General features: G+C 40.5%; 1 protein-coding gene across 2 annotated transcripts in view; it reads right to left on the reverse strand.

The window, feature by feature from the left end:
- The window catches only part of ACTR2 (actin related protein 2), a 47,932-nt gene that overhangs the window by 18,916 nt on the left and 11,076 nt on the right, over nucleotides 1–17,940 (reverse strand). The window contains exons 3-6 of one of the 2 annotated variants that reach the window (XM_040993315.1): nucleotides 15,476–15,490; nucleotides 11,700–11,915; nucleotides 8,191–8,263; nucleotides 897–1,033 (exon numbers count right to left, since the gene is read on the reverse strand). In XM_040993315.1, coding sequence (XP_040849249.1) covers nucleotides 897–1,033; nucleotides 8,191–8,263; nucleotides 11,700–11,915; nucleotides 15,476–15,490 — 441 coding nt within the window. The remainder of the gene's footprint in view (nucleotides 1–896; nucleotides 1,034–8,190; nucleotides 8,264–11,699; nucleotides 11,916–15,475; nucleotides 15,491–17,940) is intronic. The other variant, XM_040993314.1, reaches the window with a different exon arrangement.

A 17,940-nucleotide genomic window follows, 5' to 3' on the forward strand; every position in this document is an offset into this window, starting at 1 on the left:
GATAGGGAGAGACAAAGACATCTTCCATCCAGCAGTTCACTCTGCAAACAGCCACAAAGGACAGCTGGGCCAGGCCGAGGCCAGGAGCCTGGGACTCCATTTAAGTTTCCCACATGGACGACAGTGACTGTTATCTTCCTCACATCAGCAGGCAGCTGGATCAGAAGTGCAACAGTCAAGACTCAAACTTGCACTCATGAGGTGCCAGTGTCATCAGCACCAGTTATAACAACATTGTGTGCCACAACACTGATCCCCAAGATAACTCTGAGACTGAAGGATCCTAACCTCAAGGAGAAACCTAAGGGACCATCGCTGAATGTACAAGTTTCTCAACAGCAGTACCACTGTCATTCTGGATCACAATTCATCACCGCAGAGTCCATGCTGTTCACTGTAGGGTGTCCAGCAGCATCTTCACCCTTTGACATTGCCTGCATCCCTGAGGTGTAGGGGCACACTGCACTGTCCATAGCTAATAGTCAGTGACTTTAAAAAGAATACAATCTGAACTTTCTGGGGGACCAAATGTTGCTAATTTAAAACACTGTATCTTATGGGGAAGAATAAGAAAATTCAATCAAGATTGTGGCTTAAAATACTTTGTTCAAAAAGTTTTGCTGTAGAAAATCACTCAAGGTGTCCAAGGAAGTCTGAAGGTCTCTTCCATCTTAGAAATTCATGTCTTTACATTTCCAGGAATAATAATTATATAACGAATCAATGTGTTCTTAGATCAGGTGTGTAACTCATGTCAGTTTTGACAGGCATACAGAGTAACTAAGTGATTTCTCTAGTGGAGATTTGCCAGAATGATATCATGGTAAGTTCAATTTATTTTAAATTAGTAAACAAGCTACAAAACCTAATCTGCATGAAGTTTTCTTTTTGCTTACCTTAATAAGGTATCTGGTAATATCTCTTCCAGCAATATCCAGTCTCCTGGTGAGGTGAGGGAGAGAAAACCCTTCATACACAGGGCAAATGTGAGTCACACCATCTCCAGAGTCCACCACCACACCAGTCAGTAAACCTATAGTTGGGGTTTTAGATAAAAAGGTAAGTCAGAAAAATCCAAATTTCAAAAATGGAACAAGCCAACTAGAAACAGCCAAGTGCCACAGCCTAGGAGCCGATGTATCTTTCTTTTTCATTTTGAAATTTGTTTCTTAAATAAAGATACTGAAGTGTTCTTTCCTGTGTATTTATAAAAAAAAATTTATTAATTTTTATTGCAAAGTCAGATATACAGAGAGGAAGAGAGACAGAGAGGAAGATCTTCTGCCCATGATTCACTCTGCAAGCGGCCTCAACAGACGGAGCTGATCTGAAACCAGGAGCCTGGAGCCTCTTCCCAGATTCCCACATGGGTGCAGGGTCCTTTGGGCCATCCTCGACTGCTTTCCTAGGCTACAAGCAGGGAGCTGGAGGGGAAGCGGGGTTGCCGGGATTAGAACTGATTGCCCATATAGGATCCCGGAGCATGCAAGGCGAAGACTTTAGTTGCTGAGCTACCATGCCAGACCCTCTTTCCTGTGTATCTTATGAGACTTTTAGTCTAATCACTTTGTGTTGAAGGAGACAGGGACATACCTCAGACTGAAAAATGAACAGGTTCTTACAGCACAGTACAACCCTTTATTTTTTTTTCTAACAATTCTAATCACTGACTTCCTTTTAAGTGAAATTTCCTAAAGCACCACAGGTACCTTTGGAAAACCACTGTGCAGTGACCACAGAAAGTTAAGAAGTGGGGCCCAGCGCAATGGCTCAATGGATAAATCCTCACCTTGCTAAGCCAGGATTCCATGTTGGTACCGTGTTCGTGACGGTTCCTGGCCTGGCTGTTCCACTTCCCTTCCAGTTCCCTGCTTGTGACCCGGGAAAGCAGTAGAGGACAACCCAGAGCCTTGGGAACCTGCACCCATGAGGGAGACCTGGGAGAAGCTCCTGGCTCCTGGCTTCAGATCAGCTCAGTTTAGGCTGTTGCGGCCACTTGAACCAGTGGACAGAAGATCTTCCGCTCTCTCTCCTCACCGTAAATCTGATCTGCCTTTCCGATAAAAATTATTTAAACCAATATACATACTTATAATGTTATTTTCCCATCTGACACACAACACACCCTCTTCTTTTTCTTAAAAAGAAAAAAAAAGTTATTTTTATTGGAAAGGAAGATCTACAGAACAGTATAAAGTTCTTCTGTCTGGTGATTGACTTTCCTAGTAACAGCCAGAGCTGAGCCAATCTGAAGCCAGGAGCTTCTTCCGAGTATTTCATCTTTTGTTGTTGCTACTATCAGGATCTGATTTAGGAGAATACTACTATGGCCTGAAGTTAATTTTGTTAATATTGGACTATGATTTCTCAAAGGGGTTCACTAGTTAGAAATAGTAAAGTGTCAGCAATTAAGAAAACATATTTAGGCCTGGCGTGATAACCTAGTGGCTAAAGTCCTCGCTTTGCATGGGATCCCATGGAAGTGCTGGACTGTATCCCAGCTACCCTACTTCCCCCTCCAGCTCCCTGCCTGCGGCCTGCTAAGACAGCAGAGGACAGCTGAAGCCTTGGGACTTTCCACCTGTGTGGGAATCCCAGAAGCTCCTGGCTGCGGATCAGCTCAGCTCTGGCCATTGCTGACACTTGGAGACTGAACCAAGTGTCTTTCTCCTCTCTCCTTCTCTGTAAATCTGACTTTCCAATAAAATAATAATTTTTTTTTTAAGCCAAAAAGGAAGAAGCACTTTTGAGGCTGGATTCAGCACTTACTCAGGTCCACTTCCCATTCAATTCCCCGTTAATTTTCCTAGAAAGGCAACAGAGGATGGCCCAAGTACATGTGGGAGACCAAAATGGAGTTCCAGGCTCTTTTTATTTTTTAATTACCTGAAAGTTAACAGAGAAGGACTGACAGAGATCTCCCATTTGCTGGTTCACTCTCTAAATAGCCACAATGGTCACAGCAGAGGCAGTCTGACGCTAAAAGTTTCAGAGCTTCTTCTGGGTCTCCCACATGGGTGCAAGTGCCCAGGCACTTGTGCCATCTTCTGCTGCTTTACAAAGCGCATTAGCAGGGAGCTGAACTGGAAGCGGAGCAGCCAGGATGTGAAATGGAGACCACAGGCGGCAGCTTACTCCTGCAGTCACAGTGCCAGGTCCAGCTCTGGCCTCCTGCTTCATTCTTGCCCAGCACTGTTGGGAAGTGAACTAGCACATGGAAGATTTTTGTTTCTTTTCAAATCAATTAATCAATCCTTATAAAGAAAAAGTTCACAGGGCCTGGCGCTGTGGCCTAGCAGCTAAAGTCATTGCCTTGAATGTGCCAGGATCCCATTTGGGCACTGGTGTCGATCCCGGCAGCTCCACTTCCCATCCAGCTCCTTGCTTGTGGCCTGGGAAAGCAGCCGAGGACGGCCCAAAGCCTTGGGACCCTGCACCCACGTGGGAGACCTGGAGGAGGTTCCTGGCTCCTGGCTTTGGATCAGCGCAGCACCGGCCATTGCGCTCGCTTGGGGAGTGACTCATTGGGTGGAGGATCTTCTTCTCTGTCTCTCCTCCTCTCTGTATATCTGACTTTGTAATGAAAATAGGATAAATCTTTAAAAAAAAAGTTCACAGAAAAATTTTTTCAAAATGCACCACAAAGGCCTGGCACAGTAGCTCAGCAGCTTAAGGCCTCACTTTGCATGTGTTGGGATCCCATGTGGGCGCTGGTTCTGGTCCCGATGACCCCCACTTCCTATCCAGCTCCCTGCTTGTGGCCTGGGAAAGCAGTCGAGGGCAGCCCAACCTACACCCACGTGGGAGATCTGGAAGAGGCTCCAGGCTACTGACTTTGGATCGGCTTAGCACTGGCCATTGTGGTCACTTGAGGAGTGACTCATTGGACAGAAGATCATCTTTGTCTGTCTCTCCTCCTCCTCTCTGTATATGTGACTTTGCAATAAAAATAAACAAACCTTTAAAACAATGCACCACAAAAAACGTGTTTTACTCCTATTTGTCCTTAAACTTTTTATTTTTTTTTTAAAGATTTATTTTTATTATTTTTTCATTGGAAAGGCGGATATACAGAGAGGAGAGACAGAGAGGAAGATCTTCCGTCCGATGGTTCACTCCCCAAGTGAGCGCAACGGGCCAATGCTATGCCGATCCGAAGCCAGGAGCCTCTTCCGGGTCTCCCATGCGGGTGCAGGTTCCCAAAGCTTTGGGCTGTCCTCGACTGCTTTCCCAGGCCACAGGCAGGGAGCTGGAAGGGAAGCAGGGCTGCCGGGATTAGAACCGGCGCCCATATGGGATCCCGGGCGTGCAAGGCGAGGACCTTTAACCACTTGCGCCACCGCGCTGGGCCCTGTCCTTAAACTTTTTATCAAGTTTTATTTGAAAGGCAAAGATAAAGATTTCCTATGAAGTGATTCACTTCCCAAACACCATCATACAATTAAAAAAATTTTTTTTAAGATCCGTTTATTTTTATTGGAAAGGCAGATCAGATTTACGCAGAGGAGAGACAGGAAGATCTTCTACCTACAGGTCCACTCTCCAAATGGCTGCAATGGCAGGAGCTCAACTGATCTGAAGCCAGAAACCAGGAGCTTCTTCCAGGTCTCCCAAGGCTTTGGGCCATCCTCTATTGCTTTTCCAGGTCAGAAGCAGGGAACTGGATGGGAAGCAGGGCAGCCAGGACATGAACCAGCATCCATGTGGGATCCTGACAGCTGCAAGGTGAGGATTTAGCCACTGAGCCATTGATTCATGCCCTACAATTCAAAATCTTTCTAGCAGAAACATCTTACCTTTGCTACCCAAAATTATACTCTTTTTAACAGGTTTCAAAAAATTCAAGTAAAAAATGTTGGCATTTCAAAACCTTTCGAAACTGTTTTTAAAAGTTCCTACAAGTTAAAACCATATAGATGCAAGCACTCTCTATAACTTTTGAATAATTGATTCTTCTTTCAAAGCAAAAATTACAAGTGGAGTGAACTGCTTTAAGGACAAGAAACTATGCCTATTGTACGCCCTGTTAACCTGCAGTACCAAACAGAGTGCAATGCAAATTTATTTAAGAAACAAGGCTCCTCTGTAGAAATTTAGCTCCTTTAAGTAAATAATTTGTAAGTTTCCACATGTAGTACCCAATGTATTTTAAAACCAATATGAAGCCACCACTTGGGACCAACACATCCTGTATCAAGAGTTGCCTGGCAAGTTCTGGCTACTCCGTTTTTGACCCAGCCTCCTGCTGCATCTGGAATGCAGTAGATGGTGAACCAAATACAAGGTCAGGGTTCTGCGCTCCTGGCAAGTAAACCAGCAGATGAAGAGCTCTTTCCAACACTCTACCTTTCAAATTAATTAACAAAATTTAAATAAAAACCTCAATGAATTTTTGTTTTTTACTAATCCAGATTCAGAATCATATAACCATGATAATGACTTGTTAAAGTTAACAAGCGATCAATTAAAGCAAAGAACACATTATTTCTAAGTACTAGGTACACAGATTCAGACTAGAGACTTAGTTCAGATATCACCTCCTCCAGAAAGCTGCCATGACATGCTGAATCAAAACTATGTTTCTGTATTTTTCTTTCCCCTAAGACTAACTGCCTGATGAGCACGCCTAAAAAGGCTGCTGGCATGAATCTGATCGTCCCATTGAAATCTCAGAAGCTTCCTGTTGAGAACTTTTAAGATAACCAAAAGATGTTTACTCTCTACTGTATAAGAATTAAAATTGCCTAACTACGATCTTTTTTTTAAATAGCATTTTGAGCTGATGTTTTCTTAAAGATTTATTTATTCTTATGGCAAAGTCAGATATATACAGAGATGAGGAAAGACAGAGGAGAACTTTTGTCCAATGATTCACTCCCCAAGTGACCACAGCAGCTGGTGCTGCGCTGATCTGGAGCCAGAAGCCAGGAGCTTTTCGGGTCTCCCACATGGATGCAGGGTCCCAAGACTTTGGGCCGTCTTTGACTGTTTTCCCAGGCCACAAGCAGGGAGCTGGATGGGAAGCAGGGCTGCCAGGATAAGAACCGGTGCCCATATAGGATCCTGGCACATTCAAGGTGAAGACTTCAGCTGCTAGGCCATCGCACTGGGCCCCCTATCTAGGATCTTTGTAATCACAGAACGCTAACTCACCACATGATTGTCCCTATGTATCAATCACAATTGCTCAACTCTTCGAACTGGTGAGTCTGTAACCTGTTTCTGGAGAGTGTGGGAGCTATGGCTGTAGGTCAGTATTACATCACCCTGGCCACAGCCACAGGATGATGGTGAGCAAGAGAGCTGATCAGAACCAATCATTCTGACAACTACATTGGAAATGTTCAAATAGTCCCTTCTCCCCAAGTCTTTACCCTGGGAAGAAACCAGCCTCAAGATTTGGGATCCACTGTGTCAAGAGTCAGGTTTCCTGGAAGCAAATCTAATGCGGAATTGAGAGAACTCACCTAGATAATGTCTAGTCAGTGCCATACCAAATTCAGTCATGCCTGAAGTTAGTTACACAGTAGTATATTCTAGTAAGCAAACTGATACAATACTCATCTAAAAAAATTTATGATGAGGAAGTTATCTATGGTATGTAAATACATATTGCACAAATCACTGTATTTAAACTATAAAGGGGAGCCTGGTGCAGTAGCCTAGTGGCTAAGTCCTCGCCTTGCATGCACTGGGATCCCATATAGGTGCTGGTTTGTATCCCGGCTGCTTCACTTCCCATCCGGCTCCCTGCTTGTGACCTGGGAAGGCAGTGGAAGATGGCCCAAGGCTTTGGGACCTGTACCAGTGTGGGAGACTCGAAGAAGCTTCTGGCTTTGGATCAGATTGGCTCAGCTCCAGCCACTGCAGCCACATGGAGAGTGAATCAGCAGACGGAAGATCTTTCTGTCCCTCCTTTTCTCTGTTAATCTGCCTTTATAAACGTTTAAAAAGTAAATTTAGTGGTTTTATTTATGCATATGTACATCTATAAAGGAATTTACTTAATTTTCCTTTTATTTAATGGAGAATGGGTAAAACAAAACATTTTATACTTGCCCAAGACAGAGAACACATCCTTTTTTCCCTTTAAAAAAAAGCTTAACTCTTTCACTGCTTAATAAAGCTAATAAAGCATATGCTAAATCCGGGGTAGGCGTTTGGTAAGCAGCTAGGCCACCACCTGGGACCCCGGCAGCCCACTCCAGCGACCTGCATTCTGGCTCCGCCTCCCATGTTGGTGTCACGCTAGTCTGTACCTTGGGAGATAGTAGGTGATAGCTTAAGTGATTACCTCCCATGTGGGAGGACTAAGACTGGATTCCTGGCTCCTGTCCTAAGACAGACTCAGCCCTGGCTGTTGAGGGTATTTGCAAAGTGAATCAGCAAATTAAAATACCCTCTCTCTGTTTCAAACAAAATGAAAGCAAATTTCAACATATATGAGAAAACTTCACAAATTTTACAAATTGTGAAAGTATTTCATAGTGTGATATATAAATAATGGCTAGTGCAATGGATCAACTGGCTAATCCTCCACCTATAAATGCCAGCATCTCACATAAGTACCAGTTCAAGTCTTGGCTGCTCTACTTCCTACCCAGCTCCCAGCTTATGGCCTGGGAAAGCAGTAGAAGATGTCCCCAAACCTTTGGGATCATGTGACCATGTGCCCATGTGGGAGACCTGAAAGAAGCTCCTGGCTCCTGACTTCAGATCAGCTCAGTTCCAGCCACTGCAGCTATTTTGGGAGTGAACCAGTGGATGGAAGATCTTTCTCTATGTCCCCTTTTCTCTATAATCTGCTTTTCTAATGAAAAAAAAAAATCAAATTTATAAATTTAGCATGTAATTTTATAAATAAGATTCACCTACCATGGGTGCAGCACTGAGCCACAGCGAGTAAATCTGTTACCTGCAATGCCAGCATCCTATATGGGAATCTGTGTCCAACTCCTCCACTTTAATTCCAGCTACCTGCTAATGGTCTGGGAAAAGCAGCGGGCAGTGGAAGAGGGCTCAAGTTTTTGGGCTCCTGCTATTCACACATGGGAGACCAGATAAATTTCTTACTTCCTGGCTTCTCCTGGCCCTACCTTGACCATTTGAACCAGCAGATGGAAGATCTCCCTCTCTTTCAAAGAAATTAACACTAAAAAAATAATAATAAATAAATAAAAATTCACTTACCTTGAGCATATAAAGTCAGAACTGCCTGGATGGCTACATACACTCCAGAAAACTGGTAAGTTTCAAACATTACCTGGAAATGCAGAGAAAGTTATTTCATAAATATGAAATATGCCTTCTTCATGGTCACAGAATATACTAACTGCCAAAAAGAATGAAAACACTCCATTCTCATTAGTTTCTATAGTTTCTGTAAATTCTCACTGTCACAGAACTTCAACCCTGAGGACACAGTTTTGGATGCAGCCCGACTTCCTTAACACTGCATAAGGGCTACAGAGTAAAAATTTTCAAGTTGTCAGTTAATGGCTAATGAATGTGAAACAAGCATTTTTGCATTCGAACAAGAATTTCTTAATGTTGCTTAAAGGGAGTATCTTTTAATGCCAAAAAAAATGTTAACTACTGAGAACTTAACTACTGAGAACGTCTATGTCTCCCCCTCCAGCCATGAATGTGGCTCTCCCCTCAGCAGCAAGAAAGAAAAACAGGAAAGCGAAGACAAAAATGAATGTCATTTGCTCCCAATTCTGCTTAGCTGCTGAGTCCACAATTCCCTACCACAGCCAAGAGGAAACTGCTGAAACTGCACTGCACTACGAGCTGACTTCTAGAGAGGGGAAGTTTTGGGAGTCCTTTCTGGTTACACTCAAGGTCATTTTCAGCAGCCTAGGTAAGCAGGAACAGGGCATGATTTTGGGGGGTTCGTTCTAGTCTTCATTGAGTGGTATGACTATGTGAATTTCAGTTTAGAAATTTAGAAATTTTGTGACTGATAGTAGGCATTATACAAAATTAGTGTTTTGTAACTCTGAAACATACACATACCCATCAACTAAGCAACCAGATATTCTGGTTGTTATTCTATTCCATCATCCTTTAATTGCACACCAAGGAGGTGAAAATGAAAGAAGTGAAAGCCTGTTAGAATCTGGTTTTATTTCTAAGACTATTAAAAACACCACTAACACACTTTTTAGGTGAGATTAAAGGCAGACATTATCAGTCACAGCTGTTTGAGATCATAGACAAAGAACATTATAAACCATAAAGAACGAAACAACTGTACCTAAAACCAATCATCTTTAATTTTCCAGGCACTTAACAATGCAATTGAGTTTTAACTCAGACTTTCAAACTGGGCAATTGATGTAGTGGTTACTGAAGTGCATGAGTTTCAGCCTTGGCTTCTTGCTGGCACAAACCCGGGGAGGCGGCAATGATCAAAGGGTTGGTTCCTGCCACCCAAGTGGCAAACCTGGATAGCTTTTCCAGATCCCAGATGTTTTGCAAACAGGCAGATGTAAGAGCCCTTTTTTGCTGCCTCTCAAATTATAAACAACAACAACAAAAAACAAATTTCTTTTAAATTCCTTCTAAAATTTCCATCATCTAAATATATTGAGTAAATCAAAATATATTACTAACTCGGTAAAAACCAGAGAGACCAAAAATTTCTCATTTGTTAGTAATAAAACTATTTACCTCATGAGCTTTTCAATTGCCTTCAGCAGCTCTCTGATCCCTGGCTACTTCACCACCCTCTACTCTCATTTCTTTACCAACTATTCATCTACACCCTGATGACTTCCAGTTTATATCCAGCCCCAAGCTTTTCTCTTGACCTCACATACACATCTATGACATTTCTGCTTGGCTCTCTAACAATGATCTCAAACTTAATGCCTAAAACTCAATTCCTGATCATGCCCTACCTCAAAACCTGTGGGCTGTTTTCCCACCTTAGTTGTTGGTAATTCTATACTCCAGCCACTCAAGTCATTTTAAGTAACCTGTACTGGAAAATTCTCTGGCACTACCTTCAAAGTAGACCCACAATCTGGTCATTTCTTAGTACTTCTACCATAGTAGTTCCACTAGTCCTGATCCTAACCAGCCTTATCTTTTGCCTAAATAATTGAAAGAATTCCCAAATGGGTCTCTATTCCAATCTGCATCTGAACATTTCCCTTCTTTTCAACCATCCTTCATTTCACACAGAGCAGAAGTCCACTTTCCTCTAAGAGCGTAAAAGGCTCAGTGGCCCAGAGCTGTGGCTCAGCAGGCTTTTCCTCAACCATGTGGTGCCAGCATCCTGTATGGGTGCTGGTAAAAGTCTTGGCTGTTCTACTTCTGATCCAGCTCCCTGCTAATGTGCTTGGGAAAGTAACAAGAGATGATTCAAGTCTATGGGCCCCTGTAACCATGTGGGAGACCTGGAAGAAGCTCCTGGCTCCTGGTTTTTAACTTGTCAGTTCTGGCTCTGTGGCTATTGGAGAATGAATCAGCGAATGAAAGACCTCTGTATCTTCTCCTCTCTCTATAAACCTGCCTTTAAAATTAAAATTATTTTAAATATTTAACAATTTTAATTTGAAAGAGAGAATGAGAGACAGAGGGTGAGGGATCTTTCCCCAGTTAGTTCATTCCCAAAATGGCTATAATGACTGGGGCTGAGCTGGTCAGAAACCAGGCATTTTTTTCCAGGTCTCCCACATGGGTGCATGGACCAGAGGACTTGGTCATCCCCTGCTGCTTCCCCAGGCCATTTGCAGGGAGCTGGATCAAAAGTACAGGAGTCAGAACTAGAACTGGTGCCTTATGGGATGCTGGCTCCAGTGGTGGGGAAAGCAGGGAGATGGAAGCTTTTCTCTAAGCTCTTTGTGAGCAGGATTTTGTTTTGTTGATAATACAGAGAAATACTAGCATGTATGAAACATCCTTTGCTCAAAATGCCTGGGACCAGCTGAGTGCAGATTTTGGGTTCCTAACATTTGGAAATACTTGATACTTCACAATTTGAGAATCTTTAATCCATAACCTGAAATGATTAAAAAATCTCAAGCTTTTTGAATGTCAAAATAACACTCAATGACTAAGTACAAAAGCACTCAATAAACAAGACTTAGGGAAAAAACACTGATTTGTTTCCTAAGCAGAGGTGGGGAGCATCTGGCCTTAGACTCTGTAAGTCCTGTGAAGTCATCAGGTCTAACTGAGGCAACTGCAGACGGTACCAGAAATTCAATCTAGGGCCAGCGCAATCGTTCAATTGGCTAATTTTCCCACTGCAAGCTCCAGAATCCTGTACTGGTGCCAGTCTGTGTCCCAGCTGCTCCACTTCCCATCAAGCTCCCTGTTTGTGGCATGAGAAAGCAGCAGAGGACGGCCCAAAGACTTGGGATGGATTCTGCATCCATGTGGGAGACTCAGAGGAAGTTCCTAGCTCCTGGTTTCAGTTGGTTTCAGCTCTGGCCATTGTGGCCAATTGCAGAATGACCCAGTGTATGGAAGATCTTTTTCCTTCTCTCTGTAAATCTGCCTTTCCAATAAAAATAAATAAATCTTAAAAAAAAATTTTTTTCAATAAATCTGTAGCAGGCTATCTTTTTTAGTCATAACTTGATGTGGCATAAAAATGATGTCATATATATCCTAATGGCCCTTAGCAGGAAAAAAAGAACTCTACCTCAGAGGAACTCATTTGCATACTCCATATAGAAACTCACCTCTACAATCTTCTCTCTGTTTTTGGTTGGGTTCATAGGAGGTTCTGTAAGTAAGATTTTACAGTTTCTGGTATCTATGTTAAGTTTCTCTGGTCCAAAGGTATAGTCCCACAGATGTTTCATGTCATCCCAGTTCCGTACTATGCCATTTTCCATAGGGTAGTTAACTTCTAACATCGAGCGTAATTCACTTGCCTCATCACCAACCATTAGATCCTAAAAAAAGGACAATTTCAAAGCTTTAAATCATTCAGATTTTAGCACAGAATAGCTTCAGAGCAGTATATTCCCATGACAGTTCAGAAAACTCTGGAGTAATTAATTTTAATATTTTTGGTACTTTCAGATAGTTTTCAATTCCAAAAAATTTTTTTAAAATTTGTTCCCAAAACAAGCTCTTAAGTTTTAATCATGAGTAATAACACATTTTTATGCACAATGTGGTTTAAATCAATAAACTGACCTTACCTTTAACATACATGTTCCCAAAAGAAGAGAATTAGCACAAATAAACCCCACATTTTCACACTCTGAAGGGTTTTATATGAGGTTTCATCTGTTTCTTTTGCTCAAATGTTCAAAAAATAAGGCCTGTGATATGTGAAATAGCACATCAGGGAAAAAACTTTGTAGAAAAAAGCTCAGCGCATGCAGTGCATTTCTTTTTCTTAAGATCAGAATGAGAAATCTAAGTATCATACAATATAACAAAAGATGCAAAAGATGACTTTTTCTCTACAGTAATGCACAAACCAGTTAATTTCACAAACTTCTATCTACACGGGCCCCACCAACATGAAGGAGAATTTGCAGGGAAATAAGAAATAAACACAAACAAGTTTAAAATTTTCTCACAAGTAACATTTTCAATGTTAAAATGTTATTCTGGAGACAGTGCTATCACTGGAAATGTAACATTCACAAGCCTTGTCTCCCTCCAGTGAGAGCAACTTAGACAACCTGCATTCAGAAAGCCAACCTGGGCATGCATAAGAAGGCTACTGAAGTCTAGAATCAAGCTAATTTAGAAATCAGTTGGTCAAAATATTGATATTAATTTTCATTTGTGCTGATAGGAAATTGATCAGAAATTAAGCTTAATTCCTAGCATCAGGAATGGCCATTTGCTATACAGCCTTTTTAAAGTTCAAATTACAGGAAATGAAGAAAATCAGTGACTACGTGAATATGAGATATCTTATAATGGAGGTTAGAAATATTTGGGCTTTAAATTTAAAAGATTTTAAAATAAAACAAAAAGCAGAAGTAAAATCTATAAGGACTCTATTAACAATCCGATTTCTGAAAATTCACTGAAAGCAACTTCCCAAAGGGAAAACAAAATCCAGTTACTACAACTTATTCAAATTTCTTAGATATCATATTTGTAATCTTCTGTGAAGAGCACAAAAACTACAGCTCTGTATTTACTAACTCTAGATAATGACATACACAGGCTGAAGTATTCAGGCATGGCAACTGACATCTGCAACTCACTTTGAAATACATAAAAAAAAGATGAACCTGGTGGACAAAAGAAATAGGACAGATCAGCACAGCACACAATGATGTGAGGGATTAGGCAAAGGGTACTGGGCTTACCATAAAACTTCACTACACATCCTAAAGACTGCTTAATAAAATGTTGGTGGGGGAATCCATTACCACAAGTATAAATTCTATTTTTAGACAGTAACAATGTTAACTGAATACCCAATTTTGACACTTGCCTTTTACCTTTTTTGTATTATGCAAGATAAGCTATTAGATGGTTTAAGCAAACAGTATTATTTCAACCAATTTAGGTTAAACGTGATCTGATAACAGAATATTTATTTTTAATTCTATGCAAAAATAGGGGCTTACATATGTCTGAATCAGTGCTACTTCAAAATAAAAGCTTGTGTATCTACTTCGTGGGCCACACATATACTACAAAGGACAGACTGAAAGGTCTGTTGTCTGCTATAGAGCATCCCTGCTTCACTCTGAATAAAAAAGGCAGAGTGAAAGAAAATATTAAATATTTGGGAAGCGCAAAATTTCTTGAGTAGCTAGTTGAACTATCCAATTAAAAATTTTTTAATTTAATTGAATTTAATTTTTTAATTTAATTTAATTGAAATTTTATAATTTTAAAAGGTTCTATAATCTATAAGCCTTTCCCATAAATCTCAAAACTTCCCAAAGCAACAAAAGCTAAAAATGTGATACTGACTTGCTTTCATGTCTCAGAACTGAATCATGATCAGGTCTGGTCTTAAGTTTTAATCACCTGCCTCTCTACTGAACTTCCAAGTCTAAACCATCATCTGTAACCTTAACAAAAAACAGCCACTCATATACTGTTTCAATGACAATAGAGACTATTTGCCCACAGTCATTTTATGCCACCTTTAATTAGGAAATAGGGCAGGGCCTAGCAGCTAAAGTTCTCGCCTTGAAAGTGCGAGATCCCATATAAGCACTGGTTCTAATCCTGGCAGTCCCGCTTCCCATCCAGCTCCCTGCTTGTGGCCTGGGAGAACAGTCAAGGATGGCCCAAAGCCTTGGGACCCTGTACCCGTATGGGAGACCTGGTAAAGGCTCTAGGCTCTTGGCTTCAGATTAGCTCAGCTCTGGCGATTGCAGCCACTTAGGGAGTGAATCATTGGATGGAAGATCTTTCTTTCTGTCTCTCTTCCTCTTTGTATATCTAACTTCCCAATAAAAACTAAACAAGTCTTAAAAAAAAAAAAAAAAAAAAAGAACAAATCTTAAACCACAATGATATACCCTGAAGAAAATTCCATTAAAAGAACTATGGTAAATTAAGCCTAGACTGTTTTCCATGTATATGTACAACCTTTTCTTAATCTCCTTAGCAGTTTATGACAAATGCATGTTCTCTTATGTAAGCTAAATACAAGTAATTTCCACTTTTAAATGCTTTTGTTTACTCAGAAAGAAATTCCAGTTACTGTTACTAGGTAAAATATATCATTAGATATGGCTAATACTCTTGTCAAAACTTCTTATAAACACAAACTTGAAAATACCCACTATTTAGAATCACTTAGACTATCACTGAAAAAAATGTAATGGAAGAAGAGTTAGGTGTCTGGGACGACCCCATTAAGCTTCTGCCTGAAAGCAAGAACACTACACATTGGCTTTTTGGGGGGAGAAAAATCTATCATTCATGGAAAAATATCTCAAGTATTTTACCTTTTTGTTATTTATCCTAAGCAAGAATGATAAGGAAATAAATAATTATTCTATTTTTCTCATCATGGTTCATTTGCACATCAAAATTTACTCAGTTTATTAAATTCACACATGATAGCACAAAGAATGCAAATATGTATCTATATGTACACACTAGGATAGATGATGTTTAATTTAACATTAGTCAGTAAAGTGATTTATCTAAACGCAACTACATCACCCCAATTTTCTGGATCACACATGTCCTACAAATGTCACTTGGTTTCTATTATTATGCATACCACATTCCACTTTAATTATAACATTCATCTCTAAGAAAAACAAGGAAAACAATTCAAATCTATGTTAGTAATTAGTTCTTGCTTGGTCCATTGTATGCAATCAGGAAAGCATAGGACTTAATTAGTTGCTACCAAACCGAAGCAATGAAAATGGTTAAAAAATCAAAGTACTTAAAATAAAATTATGGAATTACCCCCTCCCCAAGACTAAAGGGACACAAAACAACAACTACTGTCCCATCAAGCAAAAGTGGAAAACAAACAGAGCATGTGTGTAACCTCACTTACCATCTTTTTGTTATTCTACTTCAACGGGTCAAGAAAGGTGAAGAGAGAGAAGGTAGAAGTAAGAGTCAGAAAAGGCCTAAATAAAATCCTCACTGAAATTTGTAAACATACAAGCAACAGAGACAAATTAGGTTGAGGTCAGATGCAGTACGACTATATTCTACGGAGTTAATAATTAGGGCCAACTTAACAAGGACAGTTAATACTCATGAACAGAAATTAACTCATTAATTTAAATTTCCCTTTAAGTTTACCATCATTTTAGCTAACAAGACATAAAAAGTATAAGTCAATCCACTAAGCACAAGAATTCCAAAAAGTCAAATGTTTTAAATTCATTACTGACTTTAAGAATGTAAAAGAAAATAAATGCAAATAGCAAAGGTTTAGATGAGCAGTAGAGTTAGGTAGTTTAGAGTTGTCTTCTCAAGTTCTAGCACTCAACTCAGACTATCTAGTTCTATTTTCTACTTGAAGAGCAATTTAATTTGAAAGGCTTGAAAGACAGAGTGAACAGTACTGAGTCTGCAGCACAGAAGGACAAACCACAGAAATCAATGCTACAGGGAAATTCTTCAACAAAAACGCTTTCCTAGATTAACTGGTTTGATTTCTATCATTTGACTTAAAAAACAAACAACTGGAAAGCTGGCATTGTGGCACAGTGGGTTAAGCTATCACTGGCAATGCTGGTGTCCCATATGAGCACTGGTTCAAATTCCAGCTGTTCCACTTCTAATCCAGCTCCTTGCTGCTAGCAAAGCAGAAGGTGGCCCACCTACACACACTCATGAGGGAGACTCAGCCTTGGCTGTTGCGACCAAGTCAGGTGAGAAGCAGCAGATAGAAGATGCCTTTCTCTGCATCTCCCTCACTTCTCTAACTCTGCCTTTCAAATAAGTTAATAAATCTTAAGGGAAAAAAAGTAAAGAAGTGGGAATGAAGAGAAATGCATTTGAGCTTTCATACACCGCAGAATAAAAACAGCTAAACATGATTTATCTTTATACCTCACTGTCAATGAAGTTATAAAAAAAGTCATTCTCTTGGGCCAGCATTTTGATACAGCAGGTTTGACAATGGCATCTGTTTTGAGGTTGCAGGTTCAAGTCCCAGCTACTCCACTTCCAATCCAGCTCCTTGATAATACACTGAAGATGGGAGTGAAAGATAGCCCAAGTACTTGGGTCCCAACCACCCATGCAGGAAACCAGGATGCAGGTCCTAGCTTCTGCACTCAGGCTTGGCCCACATCAGCTGTTACAGCCACTGCCATGCTTTCAAATAAATAATTCTTAAGGAGGTGGGGGGAGCTGTTCTTTTAAAGCCTGACACTTAATATATAAAAAATATTGTTTTCAACTTCATTTAAGATAGAATTCAACCAGAACGAAGAGATTTCACAAAAAGAGAGCAAGAAATCTCATGTTTTGTAAAAGACATTTAAAAAACCCTTATATTGGGTGTCTCATTTTTTGATAGCATAACAGAAGCCACAATCACTGATCACCTTAAACCTTTTAAACCATTAACACGGTATTAACTCTCAGTGGGTATTGTTCTTCACTAACTCCATTCTCTAGGCTCAATTGCAGAGAGCTACCACAGTAAACTGTTACTTCCTTTACCACCTTCCTAGATCTTAGACATCCCAAAGAAGCACACCCTACCTCATATTTCAAATGACTTACAACCTAAGAGCTCACTGAACTGTTGGCAGACAGTCTAGACAGGAACAAAAACATCAGCTTATGCACAACTAAGCTGCTACAAGAACTGCTAAATTCTATTTATATTCTATATAACTTGATAACTGAAGAACTGAAAGTCAACTGTTAATCATTGTTCTTTTGAATGTTCTTTCTTCTTAAATAATGTAATTTCTGATCTCTTCAGCATGGAGGGAAATGTTACCCTTAATGTAGTCTCTCAATCTATGTACAGGGAGCAGGCAATAACCAATTTATATTCTTTCTCTTTACCATAAATAAACAATGTAAAGCCAAATAAAGACTTGCATGGTTTCTCCAGCACGTTATGCCACTGTGGCATAGTGGGTAATGCCACTAACTGCAACACCAACATCCCATATGGGCACCAGTTTGACTCTCAGCTGCTCCACTTCTGATCCAGCTCCCTGATAATCATCTGGGAAAGCAGAGGAAGAAGACCCAAGTACCTGGGCCCCTGCACCCATGGTGGGAGATCCAGATAATGCTGCTGCTCCCAGCTTGTGTCTGGCCCAGCCCTGGCCATTGTGGCCACTTGGGAAGTGAACCAGCAGATGAAAGATTCTCTTTCTGCTTCTCCCTAACTCTACCTTTCAAAATAAATAAAGTAATAGTAGTAAGAAGAAACCAGTCATTAAATTAGTGAAAAGGAGAATCAATGATTTACATCCTCTGTTTTCTTGTTTAGTTACAAAAAGTCAGGGGACCAAACCATGAAAGCACAGAAAGAAAAAA

This window comes from Ochotona curzoniae, unplaced genomic scaffold, assembly GCF_017591425.1.
Source record: "Ochotona curzoniae isolate NIBS_2020 unplaced genomic scaffold, NIBS_Ocur_1.0 contig_883, whole genome shotgun sequence".
In the NCBI taxonomy this organism is placed as follows: domain Eukaryota; kingdom Metazoa; phylum Chordata; class Mammalia; order Lagomorpha; family Ochotonidae; genus Ochotona; species Ochotona curzoniae.